This window comes from Colletotrichum fructicola (assembly GCF_000319635.2).
Source record: "Colletotrichum fructicola Nara gc5 chromosome Unknown KSG_Nara_v1_contig02, whole genome shotgun sequence".
Taxonomy (NCBI): Eukaryota; Fungi; Ascomycota; class Sordariomycetes; order Glomerellales; family Glomerellaceae; genus Colletotrichum; species Colletotrichum fructicola.
In genome coordinates, this window is record NW_027094052.1 from 1960020 (window position 1) to 1977788 (window position 17769).

Sequence of the window (17769 nt, forward strand, 5' to 3'; positions counted from 1 at the left end):
TCCCTACTGCAGTACCCTTATCCATCCCACCATTTCTTATTCTTCAGCAGCAACAACCAACCCTACTTAACCTTGCGCGCCCTTGCATCCCCCGGACACCGCGCCGCGACTCCCGTTCCTTTTTCCATCGAAGCCACACCAGCAACACGGCTGCCAGTCGGAAACACCCTGCGACTACCCGAACGAACGACAGCTACTCCCGAAGGAACCAGAACCCACCTTGTGTGTGCGACAACCTGCCTCCTTCGCAGCCGCGGATCGTCTCAGACCAAGTGCGCCGGACAACAGAGCTCGAAAGCAAGGGAAAGAAAGGCCTGGTCACTTCGGCTTCCTCGATTATGAGAACCGTCTACAAACACCGCCCATGATCCGCGATATGGCCATATTCACCGACGCACTCTTCGTCCCAGGCTCATAGAAGCGAGCCATGCCCGCTCCCCTCGACCTCGCAATCGCACGTTCGACAACAAATTCATACTAACAAACACACAATGACCGACCATCCCCAGCCCGTCACGCCTAGCCATGGCCACCAGCTGCGCCCCCCGAGGCGCCAGTACCGCCTCTCCGACGAGCAATCGCCCACACGAAACCGACCCAACGACGAATTGTTGAACCGCCTAACCCCCATGACCGCCGTCGAGATGCTTCAATCACCAAGCACCGAATTGAAACAGTGCCTTGACAACTGCACCGTTAGCGAGCAGGAATTCGCTATGCGCGCTGCCGTTGCGAGCCGCAAGATATACGAATGGCTTGAGGAGCTGTCCGACTGGCCCTGGCCCGAGGCCTCCGGCTCCGCAGGCTTCGAGATGCCAGACCCTCAGAGGCGGCAATCTTCAGACCAAGGAAACGACTCGACCTCCCGAGATGATGCCGAATATATGGGGAGCCTACCTGCCGACGACGTCCTCCGGTACGAGGACAGGGTGGACGGGATTTCTCACGACATGGACGAGTTGCGTATCGAGGACATCAAAAGTCACGTCATGCACAGCCACATCATTCCTCTATCGAGACCCGGGACGCCAGTTTCGACAGATTCCCGTTCTGTTTCTTCTCTGCTCGCGTACAACCGCATGGATGACTTGACGGCTCTTCTCACAGCAATCATCATTCAATCACTGCCGAATCTTTCCAAACTATGTCGCCTGCTGAAGGTTTGGCACATCAGACTGTCCGTCCTTCGTCGCATACCTGCTTTGCTAGCTGGCATTGCAGAGGCAGAGTTCGCCCTCGAATCCGCGTGGGATGTGCTATCATCACCAGCAAACACGCCGCCGGTGGAAGACGCGGCTGAAAATGACGAATTGTCTCAGCTCAAGCAAGCTTACACCGTTGTGAAAGCAGTGCTGGAGAAGCAAATCACAAAGTCAGGGCGCAGCCTTGATTACATGCTCGACAGCTTGGAAGGGTTGCAAGATACCCTGCCAGATGACTGGCTTGATCGGATGGAGAAGATTGAGCGGAACTACGCGGAATGGGTTGCCGTCGGCGAACAAAAGATTCGGGAAGGAGAATGGGCCAAGCTCATGCGCCAGAAGGATTCTATCTCAACCACGCCAACTGAGCCGGCGAGTGTCTCAATCAAACAGCCGCCGGAGGTAACTACGAATGGGTCTGAGCAGCAAGCTCAGAAAACATCCACCAAAGACACTGTTGAGAAGACCGCAAGCAACCCCCAAGTCAATGCTAGCTCTCTGCCAGTTGTTGCGGACGACCCGAGGACGGTCACTCTGCCTGTCCCCATCAAGAGTGAGCCTTCAAAGACAGAACCAGTCACCGACAAGAGCGAGAGCAATTCCATCATTTTCCATGCCGACGCCACCCCTGAACAATCAGAGGGCTCCGACGAAGAAGCCCCTGAGGTGTCTCCTTCCCAGCTACAAGCACACAAGAAGGCGCACTCAACGACAACGGCAATTGGTCTTGATGGCTCCGCTGAGGCTTCCAAAGCCAAGCGAATGCCTCTGACCGAGATGCGCAATGAAGAGCACACCAAGAAGAGTGACACATCCAGCTCTTGGGAAGGCAAGACGAAGGAGGAAATAGTCGTGCCAATCATCAGAGCTAGCCATGAGGACAACACTGGCGCGCCCTCGACTTCGGTCGACGACGAGGGCGTCGAGATTCTGTCAGACACACCCGAGAGCGAGGATGAGCTAGAGCTGCCGCCACTGATCCGTCCCGGTCGGCGCGGCAGCAACGCATCGCAATCATCCACCGTCCTTCATGGTCACACCAGTCTGCTGGCAGATGCCACGAGTGACGCCCCTGAAGTCTCAGCTTCGCCGCCTCTGCCGCGTCAGAAGGCTGTCGAGACCGCCCGTCAACAAGCTGCCACCACACGTTTCATGAGCATCAGTCCGCCCAGCTCACCCCCGTTCCGGCCCAGCTTCAGAGAGGATAGCGCCAGCCCAATGGTTGGTCCACACGGAGACGGCCTGCTGCCGGCGCTCCCTCTCGAGTCTTCCTTCTTGGATGACGAGTTCGACACGTCTTTCACAACCGTCCCTCCGCCTAGAGCACCCTCAGATATCAGGTCAGACGATTATCTTCGGCAGCAAATCAGTGACATTCTTGACTCGATTCCGGCCAACATCAAGCTGGCCTCGGGTCCTCCGAAAGTGAACCTGAACCCTCCGCCACCGGATCTACCTGCGAGACGGCTTAAGAAGCCATCCAGAGAAACGATGAGAAGATCCGCTTCCGCCATGTCCGTGACATCACGGACCTCTTCGCGAGCCCCTACACCGTACTTGACACTTGCACCTGCCTACGCCAAGAACCCCAGACCGAGGCGCCCTCAGGGCCAGCAGGACATCAAGGTTTACCACCTTTCCCGATCTACCGGAGAGGCTCCTATCAAGTTGTTCATTCGCTGTGTCGGTGAGAACGGAGAGCGTGTCATGGTTCGTGTTGGTGGTGGATGGGCTGACCTTGGAGAGTATCTGAAGGAGTATGCGGCGCACCATGGTCGTCGATCTACAGGTGCGGACAAGGCCAAGGTCGAGGTTCGAGATATTCCCCGTCCGCCAACGAGCCACAGCCGGGGACCGACATCAAGTCCTCCGAGCCGGCCGGCTTCCGCTTTGGACATGTCTCCGATGACTCCGCTGCATGTGCGAAAGGCTAGGAAATCTTTCGGTGCGGCGGACCTCCCATCAAATACCTCTGTCCCAATGTATCTCCCCCAGACTCCAGCGGTGCCACCCATTCCAGACAAGTACACGCCGTCTTCAGAAGATTCCAACAGGTCACGGGCTAGCTCGCACGCTTGGGCCGAAGAGGACAGCTCCTTCCTGGGCCTTGCTGGTCCGACTGGTCGGAGAGTCGAGATGAGTGAGGAAAATCGCGCCTGGGTTGAGAGCGTCAAGGAGAAGGTTCGCCTCGCTAGCGGCGAGATGCGCAAGACCTCTGAGTTTGGCGACATGGGCAAGGTTGGGGGAACGAAACGGCTTTTCCGCAAAGGCTGAGTCCAGTCTTTGCAACCGGTGCAAACAATCAAACACGAACAGGCGTATAGGCATAGGCGACATTACCGCTGGAGCGAGACCGTCGACAGGATCATTTCTCTACAGGATGGAACGGGAGAGAGACTTGGGGTTAAGATGCTTTATGCATGAGCAAAGGGAGTTCTGGGAGCGTGTTGTTCAACCTCACGAGGCAAATCGTACCATGACGGAACATTTTCATTACATCATATCGAAGTTGGAACCTCACTGCAACGGCATAGCCTGGCTGTTTTCTTTTTCTTTCCCTCGCTCATCACCTACCTGCTCTCCAAAGCACGCTGTTTTCTTGCTTTGTCATTCATACAAAATACCCCCTCGCATCCTCGGTGCATATTGCCAAACCGATCGAGCCAGACAGTTCAAAAATAAATCATACCAAGTCCTACATTGAAATCGATGGTGACCCATGGCGATGAAGATCGGGAAGTGATATTTATAGCTGTTTCTATTAAAAGCTGCAGACATGGGTGCCGCGGTCTTTCGATGTTCCGGTGAGAATGACGGGTTCGGACGTGGCAGAGATTGAAGACCACGAGGCCCTATAGACCGACAAGGCTTAGATTGGAATATGACTACATCATTCCCCGGGCTGCGGCCTCCGCGTGCCGGCAGCCACATCCGCATCCCCCCGACGGCCAACCGGGCGCCGTACCCCGACGGCGCGGGGAGTCAGCCCGGGACCCCTATCTCGAGGAGGTAGAGACATAGGAGGGTGCAGCGGGAGAACGTTGGTCCTCCCCCTCCCCGTCCCCGTCCTCCCGTCCCTCCGCCCCCCCTGGCCCCCAATTCCGCGGTACACACACCCCCTCCCCCTCGCCATCCCACCCCAACCCAGCCCCCAACATGCGGAGGAAAACGGGCATGAGCATCTGCAGCCTTGGGAATCTCATCCCTGTGAGATTTGCATCCTGCGTCTGCGTCTGCTCTTCTCCCGTACCACCCACACAATCCACATCTCGCTTCTGTTTTTGGTGGTTCGTTACGGATACGGAGCTTATCTGGCCCTGTCAATGTGCATAGCATTGCGTACCACTCTTCCCCGCGTTGCGCCGATGGAGACGGTGGGGGGTGCGATGTGGTGTGGTGTTGAGATGGGACAGGATGGGGTTTGCTTGTGTTTGTGTTGCCTACGGATACCTAACGTCGTGAGCGTGTTGGACGAACCGATGCCGAGGCGCTGGGGACTCGACCTTGCTTGCAGTACAGGGTGTCCGTGGATGAAATCCCGAGCCGGCGCCGACACGGGGGGTGGAGGTTTGGTTGGTTGGTTTCCCAGACTTTTCAACATTTCGTCTAGTCGAGTCACTATAAGCTTCTTCTCACTGTGTACGTTTTCTTTCATCCGATGTCTTCTTGATGAACCTTCTGCGCCGGCTTGATTGCTATTGCACACGTTTTACAGTGACAAGCAGATAGAGAGCTGTTGAGCTGGACGAAAGACGAACGTCGCATCCCGGATGGATACCCAAGAAAACGCCGCTGGAGCTCCGTCCGACTTACCGAGGTGCCGAGTGACAACCTTAGGTATGGAGCCAAAGTCCGGGGAACCTATGCCGAGGGAACAAGCAAACCCAGCCCACGCCCGCGTTCGTTGGGCGGCGTATGACGTTGATTGGATTGGCAAACATCCCCCCCCGAGCTTGTTCGCTCTGCATCACGGTGTATGCATGTTCTATTCTATCTAGACGTTGCGTCCCTGAGACGCCGCCGGTTCTCTAGCGCATGCCGCCTCTCCCGGGTTTTGCTCGTAAGTTGTCTCGGGGGGTGTCAGGAGGGCGGGCGGGTAAACGCCAATTCTCTTCCACTGTTGGTGATTATGATTAGTTCGGCGTAAGTTTGGGGTCCCGGCCGGCTTGCTAAAAGCAAACAAACGTGGCATGCGCTCTTCTGCCTAGTCCGGTCTAGTCGCTGGGATGGGAGGAGCACGGTTGGTTGGTGGTTTTGGTGTTTCCCTTCCTCCTCAACAGGTTCCGAGCTTCCCCAACACAGTTCAGCTGTCCCCAAGTTGGAGACGGGAGCTTTGGGAATTATTGGGGCGAGCTCATTCGTTTGGGGACGGGGGAGACTTCTGGCTCATGTGGGGTTCCATTGCATGCGGGGAGAGCTCCCCTTTTGGGGATCTGGACGACATCCCGAGGATTTGGGGTCGGGGTTGACGTGGTCTGGGTTTCTTCACGATGAAGCTGTTCGAGCTGGTCGCCAAGGTATTGGCTGTAGCTGTGTTGAAGCTGTCCCCTGTGTTTTCAATCATGTAGCTGAGTGAAGCTGTTGCTGTAGTCACATAGGGGCACATCGCGGACAAAACATTGACAGAGGTATTGAAATCTATTTTCTATGTCGTGTTTCCATTCAGCCTCGGAGACTCATTAGGAGGTATTAACGCGAGACCTGACCACCTCTCCCCTCTCTACGGGGCAGCTCAACTAAAAATGCCGGGAATCAAAAAAGTCCGAAACGACCACGCGCTCGGTGTATCTGGTGGCATGCAGGGGGCGTTCTTCTGAAGAAAGCATTGTCGTCCTTTTCGGTGACGACGAAAATGGTTGTGTATCCCTTCGCTCAATTTTGGGGGAATGGTGAAAACAAGGCCCCAAATGCCTACCCCAACGCCGGAATCAAAAATTCAACTCGCTGAGAAAAGCATCTCAGATATCCTGTCCTAGCCCTCTTTTACGGTCCGTAAATGCAACTCAAAATGTTTTCCATCATCGCACGCGGTTTCTGCTTGGAAGCAGTGTGTGGGTTTCGGTTTAGATACGGCTCCTCTCGGAGAAGCTGACAGGGTCGTAGACGCGCTCCTTGATCCAGGCGTTGAGGGCGACATCACCCCACTCCTCCCACTCGACCCACTGCGACTCGGGGAGCTGGGAGACACCGGCTCTGCGGGCGGCCTTCATGACCTCGCGGGCGACGACCAAGCTGGCGTCACGCACGCGCTCAATGCGGGGGTAGATGAGACCCTTGTGGATCTCGTCGGCGTTCAGGGAGGCGGCAAGAGAGGCAGCAGAGGTGTAAACCATGTCGTCAGTGACCTTGGTGGCCTTGGCGAGAATGGCACCGAGACCAAGACCGGGGAAGACGTAGACGTTGTTGCCCTGGTTGGGGTGGTAGGTGATGGACTCGCCCTCCTTGGACTTGACGGTGACGGGGTTGAAGGGGGATCCAGAGGCGAAGAGGACGGTGCCGTCGGTCCACTGGATGGCCTGCTCGAAAGTGCACTCGGCCTTGGTGAGAGGGTTGCTGAGGGGGAAGAGGACGGGGCGGCGGCCGAGGCCTCCGGCGTCGACGGAAGCCTTGAGGGCGCGGACAACGGACTCGGTGAAAACACCGAAGGTGGCAGTGAGACCGACCAAGGCGCTGGGCTTGACGTAGGCGATGACCTCCTCGAGAGTGCGGAACTGGTGGCCGTTGTTGTCAGTACGGGCAAAGTACTTCTTGTGCTCGGCGAGCTTGTCGCCACGGTCCTTGGTGACGAGACCCTTGGTGTCGACCAGCCAGAACTTGTCCTTGGCGGCCTGCTCGCTGAGACCACGCTTGGTGTAGTACTCGACAAGCTGCTTGGCAACACCGACACCGGCAGAGCCAGCTCCCATGAAGACCAGGCGCTGCTCCTCAAGAGGGACACCAGAGAGCTCGACGGCGTTGATGTAACCGGCCAGGACGACGGCACCAGTTCCCTGGATGTCGTCGTTGAAGCAGCGGTACTTGTTGCGGTAGCGGTCAAGGTAGTTGAAGGCCTTCTCGGACTCGAAGTCCTCAAACTGGACGGTCATGTTGGGGTAGACCTCGGCAACAGCCTCCATGAACTCGTCCATGAAGGCCTGCTGCTCGGCAACGGAGACACGCTTAGAGCGGATGCCAAGGTAGAAGGGGTCCTTCAGGTTGTTCTCGTTGTTGGTTCCGGTGTCGAGGACAATGGGAAGGGTGTTCTCGGGGTGGATACCGGCGGCGCCGGTGTAGAGGGCGAGCTTTCCGATCTGGAGGGCTGTTAGTGATTTGTCACTTGGCTCAATGTTTGGCTGTAACTTACAGAAATACCAACACCGTTGACACCCAAGTCACCGAGACCCAGGATACGAGAGCCGTCAGTGACGACGCAAATCTCGGGGTTGGGGTAGGGCCAGTTGCGGAGCATGGTGCGGATGGACTTGCGCTGCTTGATGGAGATGTACAGAGCCTCGGGGCGGGTGTAGAGGGTAGAGTACTGCAGGCAGACATCGCCAATGGTGGGGGTGTAGACCAAGGGCATGAGGTCGCGGATGTTGTCCATGAGGAGGCGGTAGAAGAGGTCAAAGTTCTGGGCCTTGAGCGATGACAGGTAAAGGTACTTGTCAACGGGCGTAGAGCGAGTGTTAATCATCTTCATCGCACGCGCGCATTGCGTCTGGAGGCTCTCCATGGTGTGGGGGATGAGACCGGTGAGGTTCTTGTTGATGCGCTCCTCGGGAGTGAAAGCGAGTCCTGATTCGACCATGGCGGTTAGCTTGGAGGAGTTGTGGATAGAGGACGAAGATATCCTGGGGTTGAGCAGAGGACGGCGGGGTTTAAGATATTGGAGAGAGGAGATGGGGAGACGACAAGAGCGTCCTGAAAGTGAGGAAGCCATGCGGGGGAGCTATTGCGAGGGTGTGAATGGCAAGAGGAAGAGGGGCAGAAAGTGGGAAGGGCAAATGAAGGGAGCAGCTATATAGAGCAGCAGTGCAGAGTGAAGGGATACGGCATGTTGGGGAAGCCAGTGCGGTGCAGTGAGGTGCAGGTGCGCGGATGCAGTAGGTTCAGTGCGGGCAGTGGTATGTTGAAGCTCCCGTGCATGACGGTGTAAGTGGAGGTGTGGTGCGAGGGAAGGAAGTGATTGCCCATTGCCCTAGGGTAGGGTATGGTTGAATCGTGTGCTGTTTTTTTTTTTTTCTCTCTGAGTCCAACTCACCTTTGTTCCAGAGAGGCTCCTTGAGAACCTGGTAGCCAACAGCCTGAGATCTGGGGAGAGGCTCGTTGTTGCGGTATTGCTGGACTTCGCCAAAGGTGTTCTGGGCGTAACCGCGGTGTTGGTCAAGGGAAGCCATTCTCATCTTCTCCTCGATAGCGTTGATGTCAACAGAAGACATTGGGTTGAAGTCCGTCATCCTGCGACTGGAAATGGACATGCGCTTGTTAGATATAGACGAGCGGGAAGAGCGGGCAGAGGCGACGGACGATGGCGAGGGCGAAGCGGACCGGGGCGTAGAGATGTCTGATGAGCTAGATGAGCTGAAAGGATACGACGCCATTGACATTACCGGCGCATGTGTCGGAGTGAGTGATGCGGAGAAGAAAGAGGAGGCGGAAGTGGGCGACGGGACGAGGCAATTAGTAGTTGTTGGAAGAGTGCGGCGAAGCAGCAGGCGGGAGGGATGAGGAGGAGTATGGATAGTGGTGTAATGGGACCGGCCGGAAGGGGAGGAGGTGGGAGGAATCTGACGAGGCAGACAAATTCTCGGAGAAGAGGTATGGCAACGACGAATCGCAGCAGGTGCAGGTGCAGGCGCAGGCGTTGGAGAGAGGGCGGTTGTTGCTGCTGGCTTCGGGCAAGGCGCAGGAGAGTAATTTAGAGTATGGTGAGAGCGTGGAGAATCGAGAGTCGCATTGGATGGACCAACAGAGGGGGAGGGCGTCGTGTTCCCTGCAACTGGGCCGTCGACGAGGAAAAGTCGGTTTAAAACCTTGTGAACTGGTCGGGTTCTAGATGGAGGCTTGCCCAGCCAGGTACCTCGACTTAGACCCATGTGTATGAAGGATCTGAGAATGAGAGGGAGAAGGGGGTTTCAAGGCAGTTTCAGGGACGAGGGCGGGCAGCGAGGGGCGCCGCCGGCAGAGAGCCACAAGTACCGGGTACTTTTGAGGTTGACCAAGAGGGCCTTAGTACGGGATACCAGGTAATAGACGGGAAACGGGCGGAGGAGGAACGAGAATTGGGAAGTGATGGGATGGACGGGATTGGGATGGGGGAGGGCGCACGTCGCACGCACAAGCGACAGGCGTGTGTGTTGACGAGATGGGATGGCGGAAGAAGCAGGGAGTGAGAACAGGGGGTGTGTCTCTCCTGGGGATGTCGAATCGAGGAACCTGTTGGAGGTACAGAACCCGTCCAGAGGTACTCGGCAGAGTATGATGTGCTTCCAAGGTTTCTTGTTCCAGCAGGAAAAGATGCCCAAGCCCCGAGAGACAAGACAGACAGCCCGCTACTCAGTGCTAACGAACGAAGACTAACAGTGAAGTGAGTGAGCTTCGGGAACACAGAGGCAGGCCCAGGGTCTCGAAAGCTAAGGTAAGCGCAAAGAAAGTGTGGGTGGTGTGCGACGGACGTCGGATTGTGCAGCGCGGGAGAGCAATGCAGCTTGGGACGTGGGTGTGTGGGCGTGGGGCCGGGAGACCAGGGGTGTGGAAGAACGGGGGATGTGACGAGGGTCCTGGCCGACCGGGGTCCAGTCCTTTAGAGTGGGTGGTCTTGAACGGGGGGTGTTGGAGCCCTGGAGAGGATGGGTGTGGAGGAGGGTGGGAGAAGACGGAAGCCAGACCCGATTCCAGGAATTGGCAATTTCTTTTTTCTCGCTGGTTGATGGCTGGTCGTGTTTTTTTTCCCTATTCTTTGGTGCCCAATTCTGGCTGAATTTGGAGAAGGAGAATTTTGCGAAAAGTTTTTGGGGTAAGGTAACTTCAACACGGAGGTACTTTGGGGTTTGTACTTCGTTCGTGTACTTCCAGTCCAATACGTACTGCGTATTGTTGATGCCCGGGCGTGGATCAGGGGTGATGTGATGCTGAGGGGCGTCGGTGAGGTGACGGGATACGGTCGATGTGAGAATGTGGTGACGCCGGGACGGTGTTCCCGGTGCCGACGTTTAGTCCAGAAACTACGGATAGTATCCGTGGACGGCAAGGAGGCGATTCCAACACACTAGTCAACGGGCCATTAGTTTCGTTTAGTCCCAGAGAGTTTGCATTGATGGTCAGGCAGGTAAGGTAGCAGAGCACAGGTGATGATGATGTTAGTAGGTGCCCGTAGCTCGAAGCTTGCTTGTTTGCTTGCTTGCGTGTTGAGAAAGATGGGCGGCCCGTTTCCTCAGCTCACAATGGCGTAGATGATGCGTTGTCCATCGACGAACATCATTAGCGAAGCAACGGGGACCGACAGGAAAGCCAGAATAGAAACCAGTGGAGGCCAATTACTATCTAGTAGGCTGATTCACCCGGCCGGAGGCTGGACAGAAGACCGAAATGCAACGTGGCGGTCGGCAGACAACGGGCAGCCCGCGGTGCGCTAAGCTGAGTGCAACTTGTTGCAAGCAATAACACAGGGCAGGTTGGGGTTGTTGGGGGTCACGGTGACCAAGGTGAGATTGAAGGCGAAAAAGTGAAAAGGGGGACTGCCTACCTGGGAAAGGGGAAGGGATCGGATTCGCAGACTGGCCGCCGGCCGGTGGAGCTGGAATCAGGCCGTGGAATGGAGATGGAAGTCCGTAAGACGCGGCGGGTACGGATGATAGGCTAGGGGAGGCGAGGCGAGGCGATTCGATACGATGCGGCGTGCGTGAGCAGATGCCAGATGCAGATGATGCAGACCAGACCAGACCGGACCAGACCAGTGAGGTATTCGTTCGTATACTTGTTTCGGTGGAGCAGTGACTCCTGATGGGGTTTTGCTTGTTTCCGTATTTGATCAAAAGTTGATTCAATTGATGCGGGGTTTGTGATTGATGATATCCCGTCAGGTAAACGATGGCGGCAAAAAAAACAAACCAAAAACCAAGACCATGCCATGTACCATCATCACCACCACTACTAGAAGACGAGGCCTTGCTATTTCTAGAGAGTCACCAGCGAGAAAAAAAGACTCAAGAGTCATAATCGTCGGGACTCAGCTCCGGCCATCGGATCGGCGCCGCTCGTGGCCGCCGCCGTATGTGTAAATTGCGCGGGTTGTCTGCGAATCAAAAGAAAGAGGCAGCACGAAAAAAGGAGGCATCGTGGCTGCTAATCGGCCCTTGGCCCCGTCAATTGTTTGCTTGCTGCTTGACTCACTCCACATTCTTTCCACTCGTCGCTCAGAATCCGTGGAGTACGTATCTTTTTCTCTCTCCTTGTCCCCTTCTCGCTTTTATTCGACCCCTGCAGATCCCCTGCTGTCCCACCGATTTCTCCTGCCACGGTGAGATCCCGTGCAGCAAGTTCGAAAAAAAACAAAAAAAAAGTTGCAACTTTTGCAAAAGTCGGAACGGCCTCGGACGCTGTACGGATAGCTCCAGTCCTGCCTCCTGAGCTCCTCTAGCTGTCTCCATTACATACTTGCGGCAATGGCAGCTGCATCCAAGCTTCATTCGTTCTCTGCCTTGGAAACACAGATGCAGGTGGTCATAAGTGACATAAGGCAGTTGGTTAATTAGTAGTCACCGTTTGTTTACTTACGATGCAATGTGTAAGTACGAAGTAGCAAGTCCCCGTACTGGAGGTAGGTCCGCGTTTTGTTGGGACGTCCGATCCCTCACCTTCTCCAACCGGTGAGAAGTGCGCGATGTCGGCCCAAACCTTGGGCAGTGACTGGAGGCAACATCCAAATGTGTCAACTGTCGGCACTTTCCCTTCCCAAAGTCGTCAGCCATGCAGCTCGCAGGCGCATCTCCTGCGCTGTCCTGTCACTCCAGCCCTGGACACCCTCGACCCTGTCTCGACCTGCATCTGCATCCGTATCCGCCCCCCGAAAAGAAAAAAAAAAGAAAAAAAAAAAAAAAAAAAAAAAAAAAAAAAAAAGGTACTTTGCACTTCACACCTTCACCCTTCACTCTCTCTCTCCACCACAAACGACATGCTCCAAATCCACTCTTTTCTTCCTCGTGAGGCGTTCCACAGTCCAACCACTCGTGACTCCGTCAACCACGAATATTCGCACATTCTCCATCGCCGGCCGGACAACTCGCCGACGCTAGCTGCTCCTGGCGCAGCCCCGTCCGGGACTCCTTCAACCTCGAATCTTGAATCCGCCGTCCGACGGTCCCCGGGTCGGAGCCCAACTTGGCTGAACCACTCTCGCACTCACCCACCTCACCTCCGTGCGCACACGACACTCGCAGCTGCCTTGCCTGACCAATGCCTTGCACGTCGCATTCCCCATCTGGCAATATGCCACTCTCGGCACAAAACACCAGATGAACGAAGCCTCGTCCGTGGCTGACACACCCGAACACCGCATCTCTGTGTGTCGCCGGTCATTTCATCTTGTGTGTCGCACTATTGCAAGGGAAAAAGCAACACGTCCGAGCCCAGCAGAGACAGCGGCAACAAGAGTTTAACAATCCCCAAAGGCTGCTATTGAAACGGCAATACCGCGCAGACAGGGCAAACCTTCAAGTCCCAGCCAATGACGGCCTTGGGATTTGTTGGCTGCTGCCCTCTTCAGGCTAGTTTCTGTCACAGCGTCCCGAACCGTTGTCCTCCAAAGGCCAGCCGTCGTCCGTGGGCAAATGTTGGAGACTCAGGACTGGGCTGCACACCGTCCACGTCCACGTCCACGTCCACGGCGGCCTGTTGGGCCCGGGTCGGCCGTCGGAATCGTGATCCCTGTTTGCTTGGGGCATGGCGTATCACTCACTAATGCGACGGTGTGCGGTGCCTGCAGATACTTTCCCCCCCTTGGCATGTTCTTGGACGTCTTCTGGAATTTTTGACTGAACAATTTGGAGATGCCCAGCCAGAATATAGACGACGCTCGCGAAATCCAAACCCTCGCGGCGGATACCCAAAGCATCCACCGACAAAAGCGACTGCGACTGCGACTGCGACTGTGACCCCCATCGTTGCCTGCGGGATAGCGGGATAACGGCTCGTCAGACGATTTCCCAGCCCTGCTGGAAGCACAGGATACGTCACGGTGAAGATGGGATATCGACATCTCTCGGGCTTATTCCTCGGGGAACTCGTGTTGAGCACCCGATTTGGCGGCGTTTGCTGCCCACCATCTTGCCACCATCCCGTGAGCAAGGTGGACCGTAACCCCCAAATCTCGAGCTCCCCGTCTCTTCATCAAGATAAGGAAAAGAAAGGGACAGAAACAGCAAACAACAGCAGGTACTGCAAAGTACGAAGGATACACTGAGAAAGACACACGAGACATTTGCATGGGCAGCATGACTGCAACATGACTCTCCCTACAAGCCTCAAACTTGAGGCCCTCCCGACTTTGCCCGATGCCTCCACAGGGATTCCCGCTTAGCGGCAAGCCACAGCGATTCGGGTCCACAACGCACGCGCGCTGACGGCGGACCCCACCGGTACCGACTGCCAGGCCTGGCTCCAAAATTTTCAAGCCCCTGTCACCCCCGACCCCCTGGTCCCGACCCCTGCCCGCCCGCCTGGCTCTCTGCCTTGCTCCGACCGGGCTCCCTCCTTGCCTCCCGAGTTGACCTCCATCTGCCACCCCGTTTTCCAGCCCGTCCATCGCAGACTCGCAGTCCGGATGAGGATCCTCTGCCAATTGAAACATGGACTTCCACGCGTCCAATGCTCATCACTCACTAGCATCCTCACCCTCACACACTCACACACACTACTATGGCACACTCACACACAACGTCCGCCCGCTCTCCACCCGTCTCAAACACGAACCCGCTGGGAAAATCACAGTTTCGAAAGGTTTGAAGCACCCAGAAGACGTTATGCTCACTTGTCGCTCTGGATCTCACTGGACGATACGGGTGCTCACCGTTGACGGGGCTTGAGATCGAAACTTCAGACGAAACCACGTTAAATGAACGTCCTTGTTGCACGCGCCTGCCGCCAACGTTCAAATGTCCACGGTACTTTTCGCACTTCATGGCGTTCGAGTGCCCGCCCTGGTCGCCATCCAGTCCTTGCGCTTCCATCTCGAACCTATCTGAAGCTCTCTCCCTGCTGCCGACGGTCCATACCGACTTCCCAACGCCTCTTATCTCCATGTCTCTGATCGGTGCTGCATCGCCGATGGCGTAACTTGAAAAACGCAATCAGGCAGATCCCTTCCTCCAGAAAAGGCAATTTACGGATAAATGTTGCGCAACTCTGCCATCGCATGTACAGACAGCTTCGACTCCTCATGAAAGCTTCTGGCCCTCACTTCGCTGCGCACATCAATCAGCAGCCCGAGTTTGGCCCGCAAGAAGTCAGAAAAATCATTTCAACTACTACCAAGCAGCAATTGCGAGGTTCAGACGATTCCGAGACACTGCGGTCGCAATCGCCTGGGCTTATCTTGATTCACCCCAGACTATCGCACGTGCTGAGACAACCTTCTTCACGTCCGCGATCCTGCCCTCGCCTTGGCAAACTTGGCGTCTGGATACCACCGCCAAGCTTCTTGTCAGCAACGATCAGACGCGTCAACCTTAACCCCTCCCACCAGGGACTCAACACTTTGTGTCGACTACCGCGCTCTCACTCACCGCTCTGGCAATGCCTGTGAGGTTTGTCCGTCCAGCTCAGCTCAGCTGGTCGAGCACATGAGTCTTGCACTCAATATATATTACCTAACATTACCTAATAGCTCTCAGCCTCTGCACATTCCGGTGCTTGCAAACACATTGCTTACAAAATCCGAGTGTTTCACCTCTTCTCTTGCAGGAGAAACACAGCCAGCATGTCTCGCCGTCGTGAGGTGAGAGTCCTAGCGGAGGAGCGGTTAAACGCCGGGATGCACATCGTGTCGCCAAATGGTCAGCCATCCCGCACCTTCTCCTCCAGCTCCTCCGCCTCCTCACCCTCCTCATCAAGTGCGTGGGAACGCGACCCAGACCGGTATCGCTAGCTCGCTCCACCAGCGGCTCTTTGGTGCTTGGAGCTAGAGCGTCAAACCGCCCCTCCCCGGCCCCGCATGGAGCTAACGACGGGGGCGTCGCTCCCCGCACGATGCAGCCCTGGAGCTGTCACGTCTTCCGTATACCTCCGTTGGTCTCCGTAACTCGGAATCGGTCCCCCCCTCTGGCGCGCGCCAACCATTTTTTCACCACCACTCTCCGCGTGTCCTCCCTACGCCTACCCCAGTTTCGATTCTCGGGCACCAACGAGAGACTGCCAGATGCAAGATCAAGTCCAGATTGCTGCTCCTGATTGGGCCGCGCCTCTGACAAGCTCTTTCTCTGGGGAAGAACTTCGGACATTGCCCGAGTCCGCACCTCCATTGAAAATTGTCGATTCCTATGCTAGGTCGTCCGCCATCGTGACGGTTAGAGTTTTGTGCGTCCACAGCCTCGTCCAAGACTCCAGTTCCCCCACACCGCACCCTGACCACCACCACGATGTGCCCCACGAACTGTAGGGTAGACCCGGAGCCCCCTCCTCGGTCTCCCCGACTCTTCCCGGGTTCGCAAGAGGAGCTCCTCACGAAAGTTTTCTGTCTTGACGGAGAGCCTCGAGGTTGACAGATGCCCGCGTGTCGAGGGCCTCGACCCCTCAGTTGCGAGCCGTTCTACCCTGAGGGCAAGTAATTCGCAAACCCTGCAGATACCTCACAGAATCTGCAATTCTAAAATTGGCAGTCAGGCCCGTGAATTACAGGTTTGGGGTCCCATTCAGCTTGTTTCTCTATCGAGAAGGATTTGATATCACGGCAGCTGGTGTCAAAACTCTTCGGAAGCTGCAGCGATATCGGCCCTGCTGACAAGAAGACGCAAGAGAGGGCAAAAAGACAGCCTTTGCTGCAACTGCCTCGCTTTGCAGCTTAGCTCTTTGCTTATCCCAATAGTGACTTACATGTGCTGCTCGCAAACGTGGCGTTCTTTGCACAACCGAGGCGTACACGCCGTTGGAGATTGAGGTGCCATCCCGAGGTGAAGAATTCACCATCTTTCTGATGAACAGCTCATCCGTTTGTGTTCGAAGCGCTCGTCATCACAAAAGAACTTGTGATATCAGCCCATCTCGAGATGAGCCAGTGCTCCCTCGTGTTTTGCTTTACGTTCCGGCAAATTCCTCTATTGGTCAGCTCGTCTGCAGCTTCCGTTTCTGCAGACAGGCCGGGGAGCTTCTTCTTCATCTTCTCTAGGATCTCTCATCACATGCGATGGTCAACCATGCAAGTGGCATGGTCGAAACAGCATGGAACAGCATGATGAGTGCTGCGGGACAACACCACTACGCTTCTTAGGAGACATCTCCAACATGCTTTCGCCGGGGAGAGGTTGGACTTGTCGATGTAGCTACGCCCCCTCCTTCAGAACCAGAAGAAACATCCGGGGTGCGAATATCAAGTTCGACATACCAATATCAAACTGTTGGCATCACCGTCTACAGCCTAAAATCCCCCAACTCACATGTTTGAAGTCAAACAAATGCTGGAGAAAGAGAGGTTCAGCTAAACACCATCTCAGCTGCAAGGACAGGGATCGGGTTCGCGGTTGGAGAAGATTGGGGGGATTATCAACATCGAAACTTGCCGAGGGTCTCCCGACCGACGAGATGAGGGGTTCGGAAGGGAGCTGCCTCGGGATGTCTTTCGTCGACTTTCGCTGTTGTCGGTCGTCTTCGGTGAATCATGCCTCCTTTGACTTTCAGGCTTCATGTGAAGAAGCTTGAGCTGACGACGCTCGACGCGGGCTGGATACTTGGTTCTGAACTCACGTTGATTCTCGCGGCGACCACGCGTTCTAGTCCGTGAGACCCCGGATGCCGCCGGTGTGAATCGGTGCTCGGCGCCGGGTGGAACCCGTACCGGTTGAGGTTGCACTGCAGATTGGGGCCGGACTCGTCCTCCGATGACCCGATTTCCACTCGGCTTGCCTACGTGACCAGTCCGGAAATCAGGTGTGTCCTGGGGATCGGTAGAGACCACAGCGGTATCTTTTGACTTATACGGATTTGCACCTATGAATCTCAAAACCTACGTGGCAACATAATGAGTGTCGTCAAGTCATTCACCTCGTCCTGAACGCGCAGGGTCCCTAATAGCCATTTGAACCGTGGATTATTGCCTCCTCCAGGTGTTCTCTTGTCTGCTAACATTGACTGGCCTTCATATCTGTATTCGCCGAGATATTTGGCAAGCCTGGGCCAGGGCCTTAGACAGCTTGCTGCAGTTTATAGAGATCACCAAGTTGGTCTGCTTCGTTCCTGGTAGCAAGCTAGGTGACGTGCTTCCATACATGTACGAGTCCCTCGATGTAGGATGGGCCGGTCATGTCGTTTCTCATATGTGATGTTCCACTTCACACGTGGACATCTTGGGGCTGCTTCTCAAAACCACGCCCTGTCCACG

General features: G+C 55.8%; 2 protein-coding genes across 2 annotated transcripts; one reads left to right on the forward strand and one right to left on the reverse strand.

Moving 5' to 3' along the window:
* Window positions 1–491: 491 nt before the first annotated feature.
* Window positions 492–3476, forward strand: CGGC5_v003292 (uncharacterized protein; the record flags this gene model as incomplete). Its single annotated transcript, XM_032020849.1, has 1 exon — window positions 492–3476. One exon carries the CDS (start codon window positions 492–494, stop codon window positions 3474–3476), a length of 2985 nt encoding a protein of 994 aa, XP_031882234.1.
* Window positions 3477–6265: 2789 nt separating this feature from the next.
* Window positions 6266–8788, reverse strand: malA (NADP-dependent malic enzyme; the record flags this gene model as incomplete). Its single annotated transcript, XM_032020850.1, has 4 exons — window positions 6266–7492; window positions 7546–7976; window positions 8443–8645; window positions 8709–8788. 4 exons carry the CDS (start codon window positions 8786–8788, stop codon window positions 6266–6268), a joined length of 1941 nt encoding a protein of 646 aa, XP_031882235.1.
* Window positions 8789–17769: the final 8981 nt, after the last annotated feature.